Source organism: Macaca thibetana, chromosome 8 (assembly GCF_024542745.1).
Source record: "Macaca thibetana thibetana isolate TM-01 chromosome 8, ASM2454274v1, whole genome shotgun sequence".
Classification (NCBI taxonomy): domain Eukaryota; kingdom Metazoa; phylum Chordata; class Mammalia; order Primates; family Cercopithecidae; genus Macaca; species Macaca thibetana.
In genome coordinates, this window is record NC_065585.1 from 101,316,944 (window position 1) to 101,334,168 (window position 17,225).

Here is a 17,225-nt window from a genome sequence, read left to right on the forward strand (position 1 = left end):
GGATGTATAAGAAAAAACATAGTATATACAGGTTGAATATCCCTTATCCAAAATGCTTGGCACCAGAAGTGTTTTGGATTTTGAATTTTTTTTCCCCAAATTTTGGAGTATTTGCATCATATGCTTAGCAGTTGAGCATCCTGAATTCAAAATCTGCAATGTTCTAATGAGCATTTCGTTTGAGTGTCATTAGTGCTCAAAACGTTTCAGATTTTGCAGCATTTCAGGTTTCAGATTTTCAGATTAGGTATACTCAACTTGTATAACATTTAATACTGTCTGCAATTTTCAGGCATTCACTGTGGGTTTTGGAACAGTGTATTCCCAGTGGGTGGATAAGGGGGACTATTGAATAAATGAGTAATTAAAGCCATGTGGTTAGTAATAGATAACCCTCTTACTATATGCCAAATACTATATTCAGCATTATATATTTGTTTCATTTAATGCAACTTTGTTATTAATTACTTGGCCTTATTTTACAAATGAAGAAACGGAAACATTAGAAGGATTATTTTACCTAGAGTTATAAATTGGTAAGTTTCAGAGTAATATTTGAACTCTGGTATTGTGACACCATGGCCTTAATTCTTAACTGCTTAATTTATGATACAGTATTACTATGGAGATATGCATAAGTTACAGTGAGAATGAACACGAAGACATCTAGGGATGTTATTGTTCTATTTTTAGTTATTGTGGTTAACTACAATTTTAAGTCTTCGTAGAGGAGGTGACATTTGTGTAGGGTGTTGAAGGGATGAGTAAGAGTTTACTATTGGAGAAGAGTGAGAAGGCATTTCTAGTAGAAAGTTTGGGTGTGAGAAATCTTATATTCTTGGAGCTGTGTGTAGTTGGTTGGAGTTCAAACAAGAGATGAGATTGGAAAGGTACTAGATCATGAAGATGTTGTGTTTCATATTAAGAGTTTTTACTTAATCTTGTAGGTAAAGTAGTTCTTTAAAGTAGTTAAATAGTAGCTAAATAGCTCTTGGGGAACTGCTAAAGAATTTCTAAAAAGTGGATGACATATTTGCATTTTAGAAACTCAACTCTGGTGATACTGTGAGCAATGGATTGGAGAACACCTGAGCAAGGGACCAGTCAGATGATTACAATAGTCAAAATGAAAAGTGACTAGGGCCTAAATGAAGGTAGAAGAGATAGATAGGAGACAGAGATAGATAATCATTTTGAGAAAGACTTAAGATAGAATGGAAAAGACTACTGTTGGATTGGGAGTTAGGATTGAAGGAGAGGGCAGAACCAAGTAGGTCTTCTAGTGTTCTATTTGGAGTAGATGATGATATTACATGTAGGAATATAGGAAGAGGAGCATATTTAGATGGAAGAAGAGACCATGCTTACATAGGTGTGGGACTGTGTGAAATCTAAAGTGGAGAACTTTGGTAGACGGCTGTGTACATGTATATACAGGAGACCTTGGGTAGGAGATTTGCCATGTTACCAGCACACAGGTGATTGTTGATAAAGTTTTTGTCTTGGATAATATTTATCTAATAATAAATATAACTGATTACTGGTTACCATGTTCCAAACACTAGAGATTTAGCAGTGAACAAAACATTAAAAAAAAAAATTCCTTACTCTTGGGAGCTAACAGTTTAGTTTGGGTTGGAATGGGGTAAAATAAATGGTATGCCATGTGGTAGTGTTATGGAGAAAAAGCAGGGGAGGAAGAGGGAGAATTCAGAGGGAGAGGATTAATGTGTGCAATGTTAAATTGGTTGGTTGGGGACTGTCTCTCTGACATTTAGCAAAAACCTGAAGGAGGTGAGGAGATGAAACATGTAGGTAACGGGGGAATAGCATTCCAGGCATAGGAACAGGAAATGCAAAGACCCCGAGTCACGATTTGTGCATGATCAAAGAAGCACAAGGAAGCCAAAGTGATTAGAACCAGGTAAGGCTCAAAATAGCAGATGGCAAGGACAGAAAGGTAACGGAAGGCTGGCTTTTGTAGGGTCTTCTTGGCTGTTGTAAGGACTTTTACTTTTACTCTGAATGAGATAGGAACCCTGGGAGGGTTTTGAGCAGAAGAGTGACTTTGGTTTTAACAGGATTACTCTGGCTCCTGTGTAGATTGAGGCGGGGCGGGGGTCGGGGTGGGGGGCGGAGGGCAGTATAGAAGCAGGGAGAACTTTGGGAGACTCTTAAAATTATTGAAGTAAGAGACGTGGTGTTTTGGATCATGGTGGTAGTAGTGGAATTGGAATTCCCGATTATGTTTTGAAGGTAGACCCATTGGGATATGTTGATGCATTGTGAAAGCAGGGAATCCGAGACGATGCCAGAACACAGTTGGAAGATGGAGTTGCATCTGCTGAGATGGGGGAATAGGAAGAGCACATTTGGGGAAAAAATTTAGGAGTTTGATTTTGGATGCGTTAAACTTGACATGCTTATAAGACAGTTCAAGAGGGGATATCAAGTAGATAGTGGGATATGTGTCTCTGGAGTTCAAAGAACAGGTCTGGGCTGAAAATTTCGATTCAGGACTCACCAGCAAGTAGGTTGTTTTTTGAAAAATGAGACTAGATGAGATCACCAAGGGAGAAGAGAAGAACTTTGAGTCTAGGTTATTCCAACTTTTAGAGATTGGAGAAACTGAGAAGGAATGGCCAGTAAAGTAGGAAAAAAACCATGAAGGTGTAGTTCCTTAGAAGCTAAGTGAAGAATGTGTTGTAAGAAGGAAGGATCAGTTTTTAAATTCTGCAAATAGACGAAGTAAGATGAGAACTGAAAATTGACTGTCCAGCTTAGCAACAAGGAGGTAATCTTGAGAAACTGTTTCCATGATGGGGACAGGGGAGGGTGAAGAGATAATTGGAGTGGGTTCAAGAAAGAATGGAAGGAGAAATTGGTTATAGTAGTAATATGTGGCCACAGCTTTTGAGATTTTTTACAGTAATTAGGAGCAGAGAAAGGGAGAGTTGGACAGAGCTGTGAGGGCTAAAGAAGATACCCTTTTTTTTTTTTTTGAGATTCAGTCTTGCTCTGTCACCAGGCTGGAGTGCAGTGGCACCATCTCAGCTCACTGCAACCTCTGCCTCCTGGGTTCAAGGGCCTGCCTCAGCCTCCTGAGTAGCTGGTACTACAGGTGCACGCCACCACTGCCAACTAATTTTTGTATTTTGTATTTTTAGTAGGGATGGGGTTTCACCATGTTGGCCAGGATGGTCTCAATCTCTTGACCTTGTGATCCGCCCACCTTGGCCTCCCAAAGTGCTAGGATTACAGGGTGAGCCACCATGCCTCCCCCGCCCTTTTTTTTTTTTTTTTAATATGGAAGGAATAACAGCTCTTTGTATGCTGATGGAATGCCCTGGTAGAGGGAAAGCTGATGATGCAGAAGATGGGAGGGGGACTGTTGGGTGATGTTCTTTGGCTAGGGAGCAGGAAGATGTTATCTCATGGGAAGCTGTAGGCTCAGGAGCTCAATCTCTATCCACGATATTGGTGAAAGGCAGAATGTGTGGCACAAAGGTGGAGGCAGACCGATGTGGGTGGGAAAAATTGCAGAAGTTTTATTTTGATTTTGTCCAGTTTAGTGCAGTGGGAAGCAAAAGCATTGGCTGAAAGTGAAGGTGGTGGAATAAGCAGGGTTGGAGGCTTGAGCAGAGGAGAAAGGATGCAGTTGTCTTTCAGAACAGGAGAGTGGAGTAGGAAGCATCAGGACCTGCTTGAGGTTTGTGGGTAGGAGTATAATGTGAGACTGGGTAGCATGATTCTCTGTTTTTCTCCACCCATGTTCACATTGAGGTAATAACTTGGATTACGTGAAGAGTTGAATTTAATAGGGGTTAGGATTTTGTTGTTAAATTAGAAGAGAAGCAAGAGAGTTAAAGGTCTCTGCAAAGGGTGGAATTACAGGGAAAAACCTTAGAATCTAAGCTGTGTAGAGAGAAAGGAGGGCATGAGGAGAGTGGAAAACTGATGGAAGCACTGGATTATGGGTCCTCCGGATGGAAAAGATGGCCGAGGACAGAATTCTAGATTTTTGTCAATATTTTATAGTAAAAGAACTAGCAAAGGAGATGGATAAAGAGAAGTCTGAGTGTAGAGCAAAAAGGCTTAGGAAAAGGGAAAGATAAGAAGTATATAGTGTCTTGAGCATTTGTGGCTTAGCTAGGTATCATTGTTTATACGGGTCACAATATCCAGAATCCTGAAATCTAAGGAGTCCTGAAAACTTGAAAAAAAATCATTGTGGCAACATAAAAGTTATTTTAACCAGACTTTTCTTTTCTTTCTTTTTTTTTTTTTTTTGAGACAGATTCTTACTCTTGTCACCCAGGCTGGAGTGCAGTGGTGCCATCTCAGCTCACTGCAAGCTCCGCCTCCCGGATTCACGCCATTCTCCTGCCTCAGCCTCCCGAGTAGCTGGGATTACAGGTGCCTGCCACCATGCCCGGCTGATTTTTTGTATTTTTAGTAGAGACAGGGTTTCACCGTGTTAGCCAGGATGGTCTCAATCTCCTGACATCGTGATCTGCCCGCCTTTGCCTTCCAAAGTGCTGGGATTGCAGGCGTGAGCCACTGCACCTGGCCTAACCAGACCTTTTTTTTTTTTTTTTTTTTTGAGACGGAGTCTTGCTCTGTTGTCCAGGCTGGAGTGCAGTGGCGCGATCTTGGCTCACTGCAAGCTCCACCTCCCGCGTTCATGCTATTCTCCCACCTCAGCCTCCCGAGTAGCTGGGATTACAGGCGCTTGCCACCACGCCTGGCTAATTTTTTGTATTTTTGATAGAGACAGGGTTTCACCATTCACAGGATGGTCTCGATCTCCTGACCTCGTGATCCGCCCACCTCGGCCTCCCAAAGTGCTGGGATTACAGGCGTGAGCCACCGCGCCTGTCCCCAGACCATTTTTAAGTGTGCAATTTGGTGGCATTAAAGACATTCACCTTGTTATGCAATCATCACCATCATCTATTTCCAGAACTTTTTCATCTTGCAAAACTGGAACTCTGTACCCATTAAACAACTCCCAATCCCCCCCGCCCCTGGTAAACATCATTCTATCTTCTGCCTTTATTAATTTGTCTACTCTAGGTACCATAAGTAGAATTATACAATATTTGTCCTTTTGTGTCTGGCTATTTCACTTAGCATAATGTCACCAAGGTTTATCTGTATTTTAGTCTGTGGCAGAATTGCCTTCCTTTTTTCTTTTTTTCTTTTTATAAGACCGAGTCTTGCACTGTTGCCCAGGCTGGAGTGCAGTGGTGCAGTCTTGGCTCATTGCAACCTCTGCCTCCCGGGTTCAACCGATTCTTCTGTGTCAGCCTTCCGAGTAGCTGGGACTACAGGCACGTGCCACCACACCCAGCTAATTGTTGTATTTTTAGTAGAGTCGGGGTTTCACCACGTTGGCCAGGATGGTCTCAATCTCTTGACCTCGTGACCTCGGCCTCCCAAAGTGCTGGGATTACAGGAGTGAGCCACCGGTGCCCGACCATTGCCTTCCTCTTTAAGGCTGGAGAATATTCTCTTCTATGTATGTACCACATTTGGTTTATCCATTCATCCGTCAGTGGATACTTGGGTTGTTTCGACCTTTTGATTATTGTAAATAGTGCTGCTATGAACATGGGTGTGCAAATAGATACCCATATACAAAGAACTGCTTTCAGTTCTTTGGGGTCTATACTCAGCAGTGGAATTGCTAGATTATGTGGTAATTCTGTTTGCTTTTTTGAGGAACCATCATACTGTTTTCCACAGCAGCTGTGCCATTTTATATTCCCACCAGCAATGGGACAAGGGTTCTGATGTTTCTACATCTTCACCAACATCTGTTATTTTCTGGTGTTCTACATTTAAAAATAATAACCATCCTAATGGGTGTGAAGTAGTATCTGATTGTGGTTTGATTTACGTTTTCCTAATTATTATTGATGTTGAGCATCTTTTCACGAGCTTATTGACCATCTGTATATCTTCTTTGGAGAACAGAAAGAAATTTTTTTCCAACTCATTTTGCAATAAGGTCCCACTTGACCTGAACTGAGTTACTGGCAAAACATGATCTCACCTGACGTGAGACTATTTATATTCCTTACTTATGCCAGTTAATGTGAATATTCATATGCTTTGCTAAAGAAATTTTAGTGTGTCTGATTATGGAGTGCTGCCCCAAATCCTACTAGGGCTATACACATGCATATACTATACACATGTATGTACTAATACTTCTATAAAATTAGAAAAAATCAGAATTCCAAAACACATTCTACTCTAGTCCAAGGGTTTTGGGTTAAGAGTTTGTGGACTTCTAGCTTCATTTCTTTGGAAAACCAAGTTCCAGGTTTTAAAAACTTACAAACTTTGGGAATTTAGGGAGGAATTAGTTGAGGGCTATCTCTACTTCCGTCACATCTCAACCCATGTCATTCTTTTCTGTCTTTATGCTTCACTTGCCGTTCCTGCCCCGGTGCTTTTGCCTCTTAACCTCTCTGAGGCTTATTTTTTCATCTGCAGAGTGGGTATATTGTTTTCTACTTTGAAGGATGGATTGTGGGGACCAAAGGAGGTAATGACATAAGGCTCAGGTCAGAGTCCAGCACAGTAGGTGCTCCACAAATGCTGATTTGCTCTAGTTCTTAAATTCATACTCTCTCTGTTGTGGAGCATGTGAATTCGTTCTTTCATACCTCTTTCATCATGTAACTTAATCCCTAATGAATGGAATTACTTACTATAGTGTTTCTGTGTGAAAATGTTCAAATGCCAAAAAGACATCTCTTCTCCCCACATTTCCCAGCCTCACACTGATAATAAAGAGTTACCCCCCCCCCAAAACATTGCACCCCCATGGGGAATGGAGAGGCAAGGGCAAATGAGAGTGCTCCAGTGGACAGATGAGGGAAGGCAGCAGCTCTGTGTTTACAAAAATTATTAAATTATTTACACAATTTTGGTGTCCCTACTAAATCCAGCGTTGGGGATACTACAAGAATGGCATTTTAATGTTAGAAATTGGAATTAGATGAGTCATTTAATGGAAGCTTAATTTTTTTGTAGAAGAGTAATAATCTTTTCATATAAACCGGCGGTAATAAAAGCTTTATTATCTAGCAGTAGGCATAAAGTTTTCTTTTAGTTTAGCCCAATTACTAGTGCATTTAATCTGCCCCCTTGCCACTCCCTGTTAGTTATCTTAGATTAAAAGGTCAGTTCTGGCCTGGAACGTTTGTCTTCTTTTAAATAATTTGGCATATTTAAATGAGGAGGACATGAAGTGGCAGAACTTGAGTTAAACATTTAAATATATTTTGTGCCCTTGGTTATATTAGACACCTGCTGCTTTGGAAAGTGACATGTTTAACGAAAACGTACTTTGGCTGAAATGTTAAAATAAAATGACCTAGCAAAGATAACCTTATAGTTCAGATATGACAGTTTGATTTTGGTTAGGACTGGAATGAGTGGTTTCTAGGTAGCCATTTCTTCCTCCCTGTGTAGAGAGCCTTGCTAATTTTTAAACCTTTGTAAGAGGAAACACCCTTGCTGTGGAGGCTTGCTCAGGGGAGCTGGGAGTGGAGGCGGGCTCGCACATGAGCGCATGTGTAGGAGCGTTTCGCGGTGCAAAGGTTAAGGGCGGATGTGGGCAGAGGGGAACCTCCCACAGGTCCCATTCTGGACAGACGTGCGTAGTTGTGGTGATGTGCAAACAGCTGTACTGGAACTGGATATCCACTTTCACGTCGGGCATCCGCCTAGAAGAGCAGCTGGCAGCTGATGGGAACACCGTCAAACAACAGGCAGTGTTGCAGCAGGTGCCTGACTTTGACTTTCGGGCTTTCTCTCTGATCCTTGCCTCAGGAAGTTAGATCTGGTTTCTGGTATTTGGTTATTTTGAAAGTTTCCTATACTGTTGTTACTACTTTTGAGTTGTAAAGATAGATGAAAAGATACTACTTTATGAGTTAGAGTAGTTGATTCTAAAATGTAGTTTCAAGAACAGCCGTTAAAAAATCTTTTTACAAAGTTCTGTTTGGGTTTTGAGAAATGAAAGAAATCTTACTTTAACCCTGTGTTATGTATTCTTTATTGTTTTTGTTTTTGTATTTAGAGGAGCCCCAGTACTTGTTGGTGTTATAACACAATTCATCCCACAAACAGATGTTTGTCTTTTGTTTTGAGGTGTCTAAGGAAGAGCTTGAGGTTTCACTTGGCTACATTCCAGTATGAAACCTGAGTTAAGTCCCTTGGCCTTTTATAAAAGAGAACGGTTAGAAAGACCAGAGAGTTCTCTAATGAGTTATGGTGAAGTGGTGAAGAGACTTCTTTTTCAGAAATGAATTTGTGTAAAACCAATGAATAAAAATCTCTGTTCTTTTTAGTTTTGTTATAAAATATGTGTGTGTGTCTACATGCTCCAACAAGGAATTTTTACTAATCTCTTAGTGGTCTTTAAAGTATAAAATTGAAGCATAATTTCAGTTGTACTTTTGGGGAAGAGTTATTAATACTTGTATTTGGTTAGGCTAAACTCTTTGTCTTTTGCTTGTCAATTAGTATTTATAGAGCATCCATGATAAATCTGCATGCACACACATGGACATGAGTGTGTATATGCATCTGTTGCTAGATTGGGTGCAGAGCAAGTCACGTTGCCCTTGAGTTAACGTGTTAAGACCCTTGACAGCCTTTGTTTTCTTGAGCTACGTACTTAGGTTTGAGTTTCTGATCTGGAAAGTCAGGGAAGTCATAAAGGCTTTAAAAGTTATTCTCTGTTTGGATAGTGTAGTTCAGATTATTGCAGGGATGAGGGGCGTATAGATTGTTTTCATTGTAAAGAGAAGGTAGAAAAAAGAAGGTCTATATATAACAGTATCTTTTTCTTTGGTTAAATCTATGCAGAGCTAGTAATGAAGGGAATTTTAGGCGTAGTATAAAATGAAGACTCTCTTGATATTTGTTTTGTCTGATTCTTTTTATATTTCTCTTAAATATCTACTTTCCCAAACTAGAAAATCATCCTTTGTGTGCTTATGTGTTCAGTAGGGCATCTCCATTGTTGTCAGCAGAGGCAGTGTGGTAGGACTTCAGCAAATATGCAGTGTCCCTCTCCCTTACTTGTAAATTATTCTTTATCTTATATCTCCAAGTAGCAGCAGTTTCTCTTTAATATTAAGTCACTAAGAGTGAGTTTAGTTGAGGAAAATATTTTTAGTGTTATTAAATGTAGAAATGCAGGAACACCAGATGCATTTGTTTCCAAGAGATTTATTAGCATTTTTATTCTTCATCTGGGTGCTCTATTTAAGGAATAATATAACTTATTTCAAAATATGTTAGCTTGTTCTAGCTTTGTTTTTGTTTTCGTGTTTCTCCTTTGGAGTCCTGAGAAGACAACATTTAGATTCAGAACTTTGTTATCTCAGTGTGTCTAATTTAGCTAACTTTTGAATGTATTTCTTGACTGCACAGAAAGTTGGAGTGACTGGTCCCCCTGATCCACAAGTCCGCTGTCCCTCTGTCATTGAGTTTGGGAAGTATGAAATTCACACCTGGTACTCCTCCCCATATCCTCAAGAATACTCAAGGTATGTTTTGAGAGACCCTTGACCTTCTGTTTTGAGATCCATAGAAGTCTGGAACTGGAAGGGATCTTGAAGATGTTTGAGTCCGCTTTATCCTTGACATTTGAGGAAACTGGGGGCTTTTAAATGTCCGTAATAGCAGCAGCTTTGGTAGCCACTTCATCTCAGTTTGCTTTAGATGTTATCTTCTGTAACCTCTCAGACGCTGATGTTTAAAATGAGAAACCCAAATGCATGGTCACAATAAAAGGGGAAGGCTTTTTTTTTGAGAGAAATTTGTCTTCACTCCTATCACTAAGAATTTTGAAAAAGAGAAGAGACTCATATATAAATTAATATAAAGTTTCAGTTGATTAGCCTTTGATCTGAATATTTATAATTTGGCAAACTTAGTAAATGGTGTGTTTTCCCAGAAAAAATTGGACAAATGGTGTAAAATTATATATAAATAGTTTGGGCTTCCAGATATATTAATAACCATTGATCACTCACCAGCTTGGTGGCGCTAAAGTGGTCTCATGACTCAGCTCTGAAATTGGCAAGTTATGTAACCTTAAAAGCTGCCCAACTGCTCTGCGCCTCAGTTTCCTCATCTGTAAAGCAGAGATAGTAATAGTGCTTACTTCGTGGGGATATTAAGACCATTAAATGAGCTACAGCATGTAAATCACTTAGAAAATGGTAAGTGCTCAATAATGTCAATTATTATATTTTTTCTTTATGGTTAAAATTAAAAGATGAAATAAGATGAGATCAGAAAATTAAATACTAGTTAATTGAAGTGCAGTAGTGACATTAATGCTCTCTAATCTATAAACTACTTATGCCTCAGTTTCCCATTTAGCAGGGTGTTACAAGAAATAATACGTCATGGTGCTTTGTGGGTTAAATACATGTTCAGAATATTCTCATCCTGTAAGTTTTCACCCATTTAGTAACATTGCCTGTCCAAAATATTAGCAAAATTTATTTAGTACTTTACAATATATTGAGTGCCTTAACATGGGTTATTTCCAAAAAACTAGGAATAGGCCAGTATAGTTGTTAAAAGGGCCACCCAGTAAAACTCATTTATCTTTTAACTTTTTCTTGCCATATAATAACTTGCTTCTCTAGTCTATAGTTGAAGTAGAAAAATAGGGGTAAGAATGCCATTTCAGACAGCGACCTCAAAGTGACAACAAACAAAAACAGAAGAAAAAGCAAAACTCCAGGAAACTAACATACAAGCTCATGAAACACAATAATTGAGGGCCATTTACTGTAGGATCAGTTATCCCCAAACACTGTGGTGTGTCTTCAAGGCAGCACATGGTATCATGAGCTGACAACAGTTAATCTGACTTTAAGATAAGGTTACACTGTATTTGCATTTCCATATTATATATGTATATATATTATACATATATATATTATGTATAATATATATTATTCCTCAGGAGTTCTGAATAGCCAAGATCTTTTATGACTGAAAAGAAATATGCCAAGGACACGTCGCCTGTAATCATTCAAGAGAATGATGAGAATGGAATAATAAACTGTTGTCTTTTAAAATAGATGTTTAAAGGATTCATTGAAAATGTAACTTTTGTTCTGATGAGATTTTCATTAGAAAGAGGTGTGAGGAGACTATCAGTAAAAGAATAAATAATGGCATCAAAAAATAACTAAAAAAAGTATAGTAGGAAACAGTAGAAAACAGAAACAGGGTAGGAACTTGTAAAGTTCATCAACTTCCTTAAGCATATATTTTTTCATCCATTGGGTAGGGTTCTTTGAGTTTTCAATTAGAAAATATCCTGTAATTTTTAATAGGTTCTTGAGTAATTATGACTTTTTGCTATCTTTATATTCATAGTTCTCTTGGTTACGTTTTTTAAAAATTATATTTATTTAAGTGAACTTGAAACTTGAGGTGACTAAAATGTTTGGACATCTTACATTTTCCAAATAATAAACCTCTATTCTTAATTTTGTTACTGCTTATTTATTATTTTGTGCTAAACTACTTATAAGTTATTTTCTTATTAAAGGTTTTAAACACTGTAACGTACAAAAACAGGGCAGTAGGAGCAAACAAAAATGAAAAGATCACAAGGACAACCTCTTTTGGGAAGTGAGATTATGCTTTAGGGAGTGTCCTTTCATATCCAAATATTTGTGTATGCATCGTCTAAGTAATCTTGTATCCCTGTCTTTAAAAATCAAAACAAAACAATGAAGCAATAATACTGTTTCATTTGGAGCAGTGTGATTAAGTCTCAGACATTATAGAGTGTAAAACAGGGTTTTAACTATGAATTTCTCCCACAGTGGTGCCCACACATGGCAGAGACGGGTTCATCACGAAACCTACTCTGCCATTAAGAGCATGACATAGATAGGCTTAAGGCAAAAGAAATTGTCATCATGGGATGCCCTCTGCTCCTGTGCTGCTTAGAGCTTAGCTTATAATAACCTCTTTGCTTTGAGATCCTAAAGAGGCAGATTCCTAGGTGATAGAGTAGCCTAGGAAGATTCCTCTGCCTTTTGATTCTCCTCTGGGCTTTATTTGATGCTTAGATTATGAGATTGTCACTAGAACCAGTTTGATCATTCTCATCATTCTAGTTACTGAAGAAGAAACCAAATAGGATCCCTAATGCCTTTGGCTATTAAATTATTGAGTAAAATTGATGAAAGAAGAATACAAATAATAATTGTTAAGTAATAGCAACTGTTATTACCGTCCATTGAGCTTGGTACTGGACTAAGCATCTCTGGTGTAATTCCGTGAGATGAATATTACTGTCTTCATTTTGCAGACCTGGTGCCAGACAGTACAGTGTATAAGTGGCAGAACTTGAAACTCACTTCTCTCTTACTACGTAGCCATAACCATTAACCACTGGGCCTGTGCTACTCCATGTAGCATGTATATCTAGGTTGATCTCACTTGACTTGTACTATAATCTTAGATTTAAGTAATATTTGGTATAAATTATATTGTTACATTAAAAATTTGCTACAAGTTGACTGCACAAACTGCTACTATGTTGCGCCATGTTCAGAAGCCAGAAAGTACTGTAGAAATTCCTGAGAATAATAATTGCATCATTCTAGAAGTTAGAGAAGCACGCCCAGCTGCAGCACAGCCCTGGTTCCATGGGCTGGGTTGTCAGCGTTGCGGCAGACTTTAGAATAAACTTCCAGTGTGGAGGAGGTGACGCTTCACGTACACTTGATCAAAACCACCGTACAGCTACATATTTGATAGCTGAGACCTAGGTCCTGCCAGGAAGAAGATCACTAAAAGCAGCCCCCAACAAGATTCTCCAGAGCTAGGAGTATTCATAATCGTTATAAATACATTTCATTTCATGCAGTCTCATGTTCTTTCTTTATGATAGATCTTTTTTCAGTGAGAGAACGGCAGTTGTTTATAATATTACTAGAAATATTTTGGTTTTCCAGTAGTGGTTTTCCAGATGATTCCCTTTAGATTAGCAGTGTCATCCCAGTGGGCTTGGTTCTAATAAAGTAAGGGGCTTTTAAAATGTTTCCAGCGAGAACTGGATTGGAATAAAGTAGATCACAATGCTTGTTTTCAGTTTACTATTTTTCACATAATAAGGTTCACGAAAGTTGTTTCTTTTTTTTAATCATCAATTAAATGCCATACATGCCATACATCTTGCCATTCTAAGGAAGTGGCATGAACTCTTCATTTACTGGAGAAGACTTGACAGTAATTTTCTCAGAGCTTTTATTTCTCCTGATGTTTCTTGAGCAATTTGGTTACTGTGACAGCATTAAACATTTTTGGCCTTCTCTCACAGACCTTAGGAAATAAATTGTACTTTCTTTCCCTCTCTCTCTCCCTCCCTCCCTCCCTCCCTCCTTCCCTTCCTTGCTCCCTCCCTTGCTCCCTCCCTCCCTTCCTTGCTCCCTCTCTCCCTCCCTCCCTCCCTCCCTGCCTCCCTCCCTCCCTCCCTGCCTCCCTCCCTTCCTTGCTCCCCTCCCTCCCTTCCTTGCTCCCTCCCTCCCTTCCTTGCTCCCTCTCTCCCTTCCTCTCTCCCCTCTCTTCCTTCTGTTTCCAGAAAAGTAATTAGCATTTATTGAATGTTTTCTATTTTTTAATTGACAGATGAAATTGCATATATTATGTGCAACATGATGTTTTGAAATATACACGTTATGAAATACGACTAAATCTAGCTAATTAACATAAATGGTACTTTATTTTCATGTCTCTGTGCTAAGATCTAACAGTTGGATTGGATGCTGTTAAAGTTGGCATTTATCTTTACCATGATTTGGTAAATGATCTGTCACTGTTTTTTACTCTATCATTTTTACAAAAATACTTTAAAAAGCACAAAATTTTTAAAGTTTCTCAGATTCGTATTATAGGAAGTATTTAGTTGTAATATTTAGCCCTCAAAGTGAAACTGTACACAGATAGTGTTACTTCTGTATCTTCATGCTGTGACAAGTTAAGATTGCTCATTGAGAATTTAGCACAGGTAAGAGGTAAGTAAAACAGTTAGGGAGGGAGGTGCCACCCATTACATCTACATAAGGAGACACATTCTTCCTCTTCAAAAAGAAATTACTCAGAATCCAGGTATTCAGGAAGGTGGTCTCACAGTTATAGGTCACCTGTAAGGCTTATTTAATACATTTAGTGCTCATATTAGATGATGCAGTTTATAAGGAGCCATTTCATTCTGTGGTTTGTAGCTCTGGTGGTGAAGAAGGAAAAACCTCTTCATCTGGTGGTTCCTCCTGAATAGTGGGGCTTGAGGCAGAATGCAGTGGAAACAAAGTAGCCAACGACACATTGCTTTCCATGCTCTTAGCTCCTGCTTCTTGACTTTAATTTATAGTGCCAGTTCATTATTTGTTTCACTCAGTGCTTAATTTTGGAGTGGTTGTACTAATAATATAATTACAAGTTGTATTGGTGTGGCTAACATTAGAGATTTTGAAAAACAATATTGTATACCATAGATGTTTAGTAATATTATAGTACAAAAGTTCCTTGAAAGCTTTTAGTGTGCTGAATTGAATGACAGTTTAAAAAATAAAAATAAGATGTGAGATTATATGGGAAGAATTAATGCACATTGTGAATCCCCCAGGAAAGGTGGGAAAAAGCATGTGCCCTCTTGCCGTTATTTGAGCACGAAATTCTTAGTACCTGCAGGATTCATGTTCCGTAAATAAACCTTGGGAAAAACTTTAATAGAATGTTAGTTGTTTTCAGATAAATTGTAATTATATTTTAAAAGCTGCTTTCAAAGTGGGAACTTGAAAAAATAGTTGTGGTCTTCACACAAACCAAACATTTTTGTGTGTGTTAACCTACTTAGCAAATATTATTTGCTTTAATTCTAGGGTAATATTTTAAGCATAACTATCCAAATTGATAGCAACTAAATTAATTTTTTCTTTTCATCTCAGTACTTAATATGAGACAAGATACAGTAATTTATTTGAATTATATATTTTGTCATTTTACCATCCAATATTTTTGCATATGCAGTTTTTTTGTTTTTTTTTTTTAAACCTGTTACCTGGGTAGTAATGAGAGGCAAAAAGATGATAATTGTGCAAGTTTGAAATTCTCTAAAATATAAAGCCCTGTCTTTTTTGTTTAATTATCACTTACAGGCTTCCCAAATTGTATCTTTGTGAATTTTGTCTAAAATATATGAAAAGTAGAACTATTCTGCAGCAGCACATGAAGAAATGTGGTTGGTTCCATCCTCCTGCCAATGAGATTTACAGAAAGAATAATATTTCTGTCTTTGAGGTAAGGTAGATACTTAGTAATTGTCCTCTAATCCATTTCAAAAGTAGGGCCACCTATATTGCATCTATTGTGCAACTTACTATTGTCTTACTATTTTATGTATCACTAAAAAGGAAAAAGTTCTAATTACAATTTTTAAAACTTCATTTGATTATAAAATGCCAGTTGATTTTGCATAAAGATGTGATAAAAGTACATCTTAGAATCTATGAAATATGGCATTTAAATGAAAGGATTTCTATCACTTATTTAAAAGGAATATCTCACAGAGCTCTGTTTAATAGTAAATCTTAACGTGATAATGATGATGTGTGACCTCTGCTCTCTGATTCTCTATTGCTGTCAGTAGTGCTCTTGATCCTCAGTTCTGTGGTTTTCGTGCCAAATATTAATTGAATACTTGCTTATGTGCCCTGTTACTTACTCTAACAGTAAAATTTCAGATTGTCGGGATCCCCTCAGTCTCTCACTTTCTTGGTCCTCCCTAAGACTCTTAAGTGATCAGTAGAGGAGTTCTTTACCTTGGGAGAAGCTGGGATAGGTGTGGTATAAAATACTGTTTGAAAAGGATATTAAACTACCTGGGTTGTTTAGGAGTTCTGTTAGTATCCCAGACAGTGTCTTGGGAGCTAATGTGGGCATCCATTGGCATTTTGATAAAAGAGAAAGCTCTGGCAACTCCATCAACACAGACAAGGCTGCCAGGAGTGAAAGAGCAGAGTGCTCCTGGGCCTGGCCAACCTGGAGCTGCATTTACCACATGATTACTTGAGGAACCCACTTGGTACTTCTGCTTGGCAATAGTTAGTACCCCCTCAAGTAGTTTTATCTGGGTTCAAGCCCGATTGTGTAGTCAGATTGCATTGCTTCAGGCTGCTGGCATAGATTAGACTACATAGTTACATCTTATTTTACCTAATAAATGTATTTTAGAAGGATTGTATTTAGATCTTTCGTTGTGTTAAATACTTTGAAAATGAAGCTTGCTATCCAAAGGATTGCCACAATTCGTCTTTTTATTAAAGCAAAAATTGCTCTTTTAAAACCAGATTATCACCTCCTTATCTGGCTGTTCCTGCTTTGTTGAAGGTACGGTGTTTTATATATTTGGTTGTCTTAAAACAGTAGATACCAGCCAGGCGTGGTGGCTCACGCCTGTAATCCCAGCACTTTGGGAGGCCGAGGCAGGTGGATCACGAGGTCAGGAGATCGAGACCATCCTGGCTAACACGGTGAAACCTCGTCTCTACTAAAAATACAAAAAAAAAAAAAAAATTAACTGGGCGTGGTGGCGGGCACCTGTAGTCCCACTACTCAGGAGGCTGAGACAGGAGAATGGCATGAACCCGGGAGGCGGAGTTTGCAGTGAGCCAAGATCGGGCCACTGCGCTGCAGCCTGGGCGATAGAGTGAGACTGTCTCAAAACAAACAAACAAAAAAAACCCAGATACCATAATACTGCTATTTCAAAGGATGGCTTCCAGGTTCCATAGTGTTCTGGTCATGGACACCTTCTCCTAGGCTGGACTGTGGATATCTAGAGTTGCTTTTAACTGATACATATTATTCTAGAACTAAAGAGACACTCTATTGACTGTTTTGTTCCGTTTATTTCTCTAGGTTGATGGGAATGTGAGTACCATTTATTGTCAAAACCTGTGTCTCTTGGCAAAGTTGTTTCTTGACCACAAAACCCTCTATTATGATGTGGAGCCATTTCTTTTTTATGTACTAACACAGAATGATGTCAAGGGCTGCCACCTTGTTGGCTACTTTTCTAAAGTAAGTATGTTAGCTTAAAGTTTGTTTGAATTCTTATGGAAATCTGAAACAGTCTTTGCTGGTTCTCACTCGGG

At 38.5% G+C, this 17,225-nt stretch overlaps 2 protein-coding genes across 5 annotated transcripts in view; one reads left to right on the forward strand and one right to left on the reverse strand.

Annotated features, from left to right (window-relative positions):
* The window catches only part of POLB (DNA polymerase beta), a 679,334-nt gene that overhangs the window by 421,073 nt on the left and 241,036 nt on the right, over positions 1-17,225 (reverse strand). The window lies entirely within an intron of this gene.
* Positions 1-17,225, forward strand: part of KAT6A (lysine acetyltransferase 6A) — a 122,796-nt gene that overhangs the window by 87,797 nt on the left and 17,774 nt on the right. For all 4 annotated transcript variants that reach the window (XM_050800351.1, XM_050800350.1, XM_050800353.1 and 1 more), the window contains 3 exons: positions 9,460-9,575; positions 15,228-15,369; positions 16,990-17,151. In XM_050800351.1, coding sequence (XP_050656308.1) covers positions 9,460-9,575; positions 15,228-15,369; positions 16,990-17,151 — 420 coding nt within the window. The remainder of the gene's footprint in view (positions 1-9,459; positions 9,576-15,227; positions 15,370-16,989; positions 17,152-17,225) is intronic.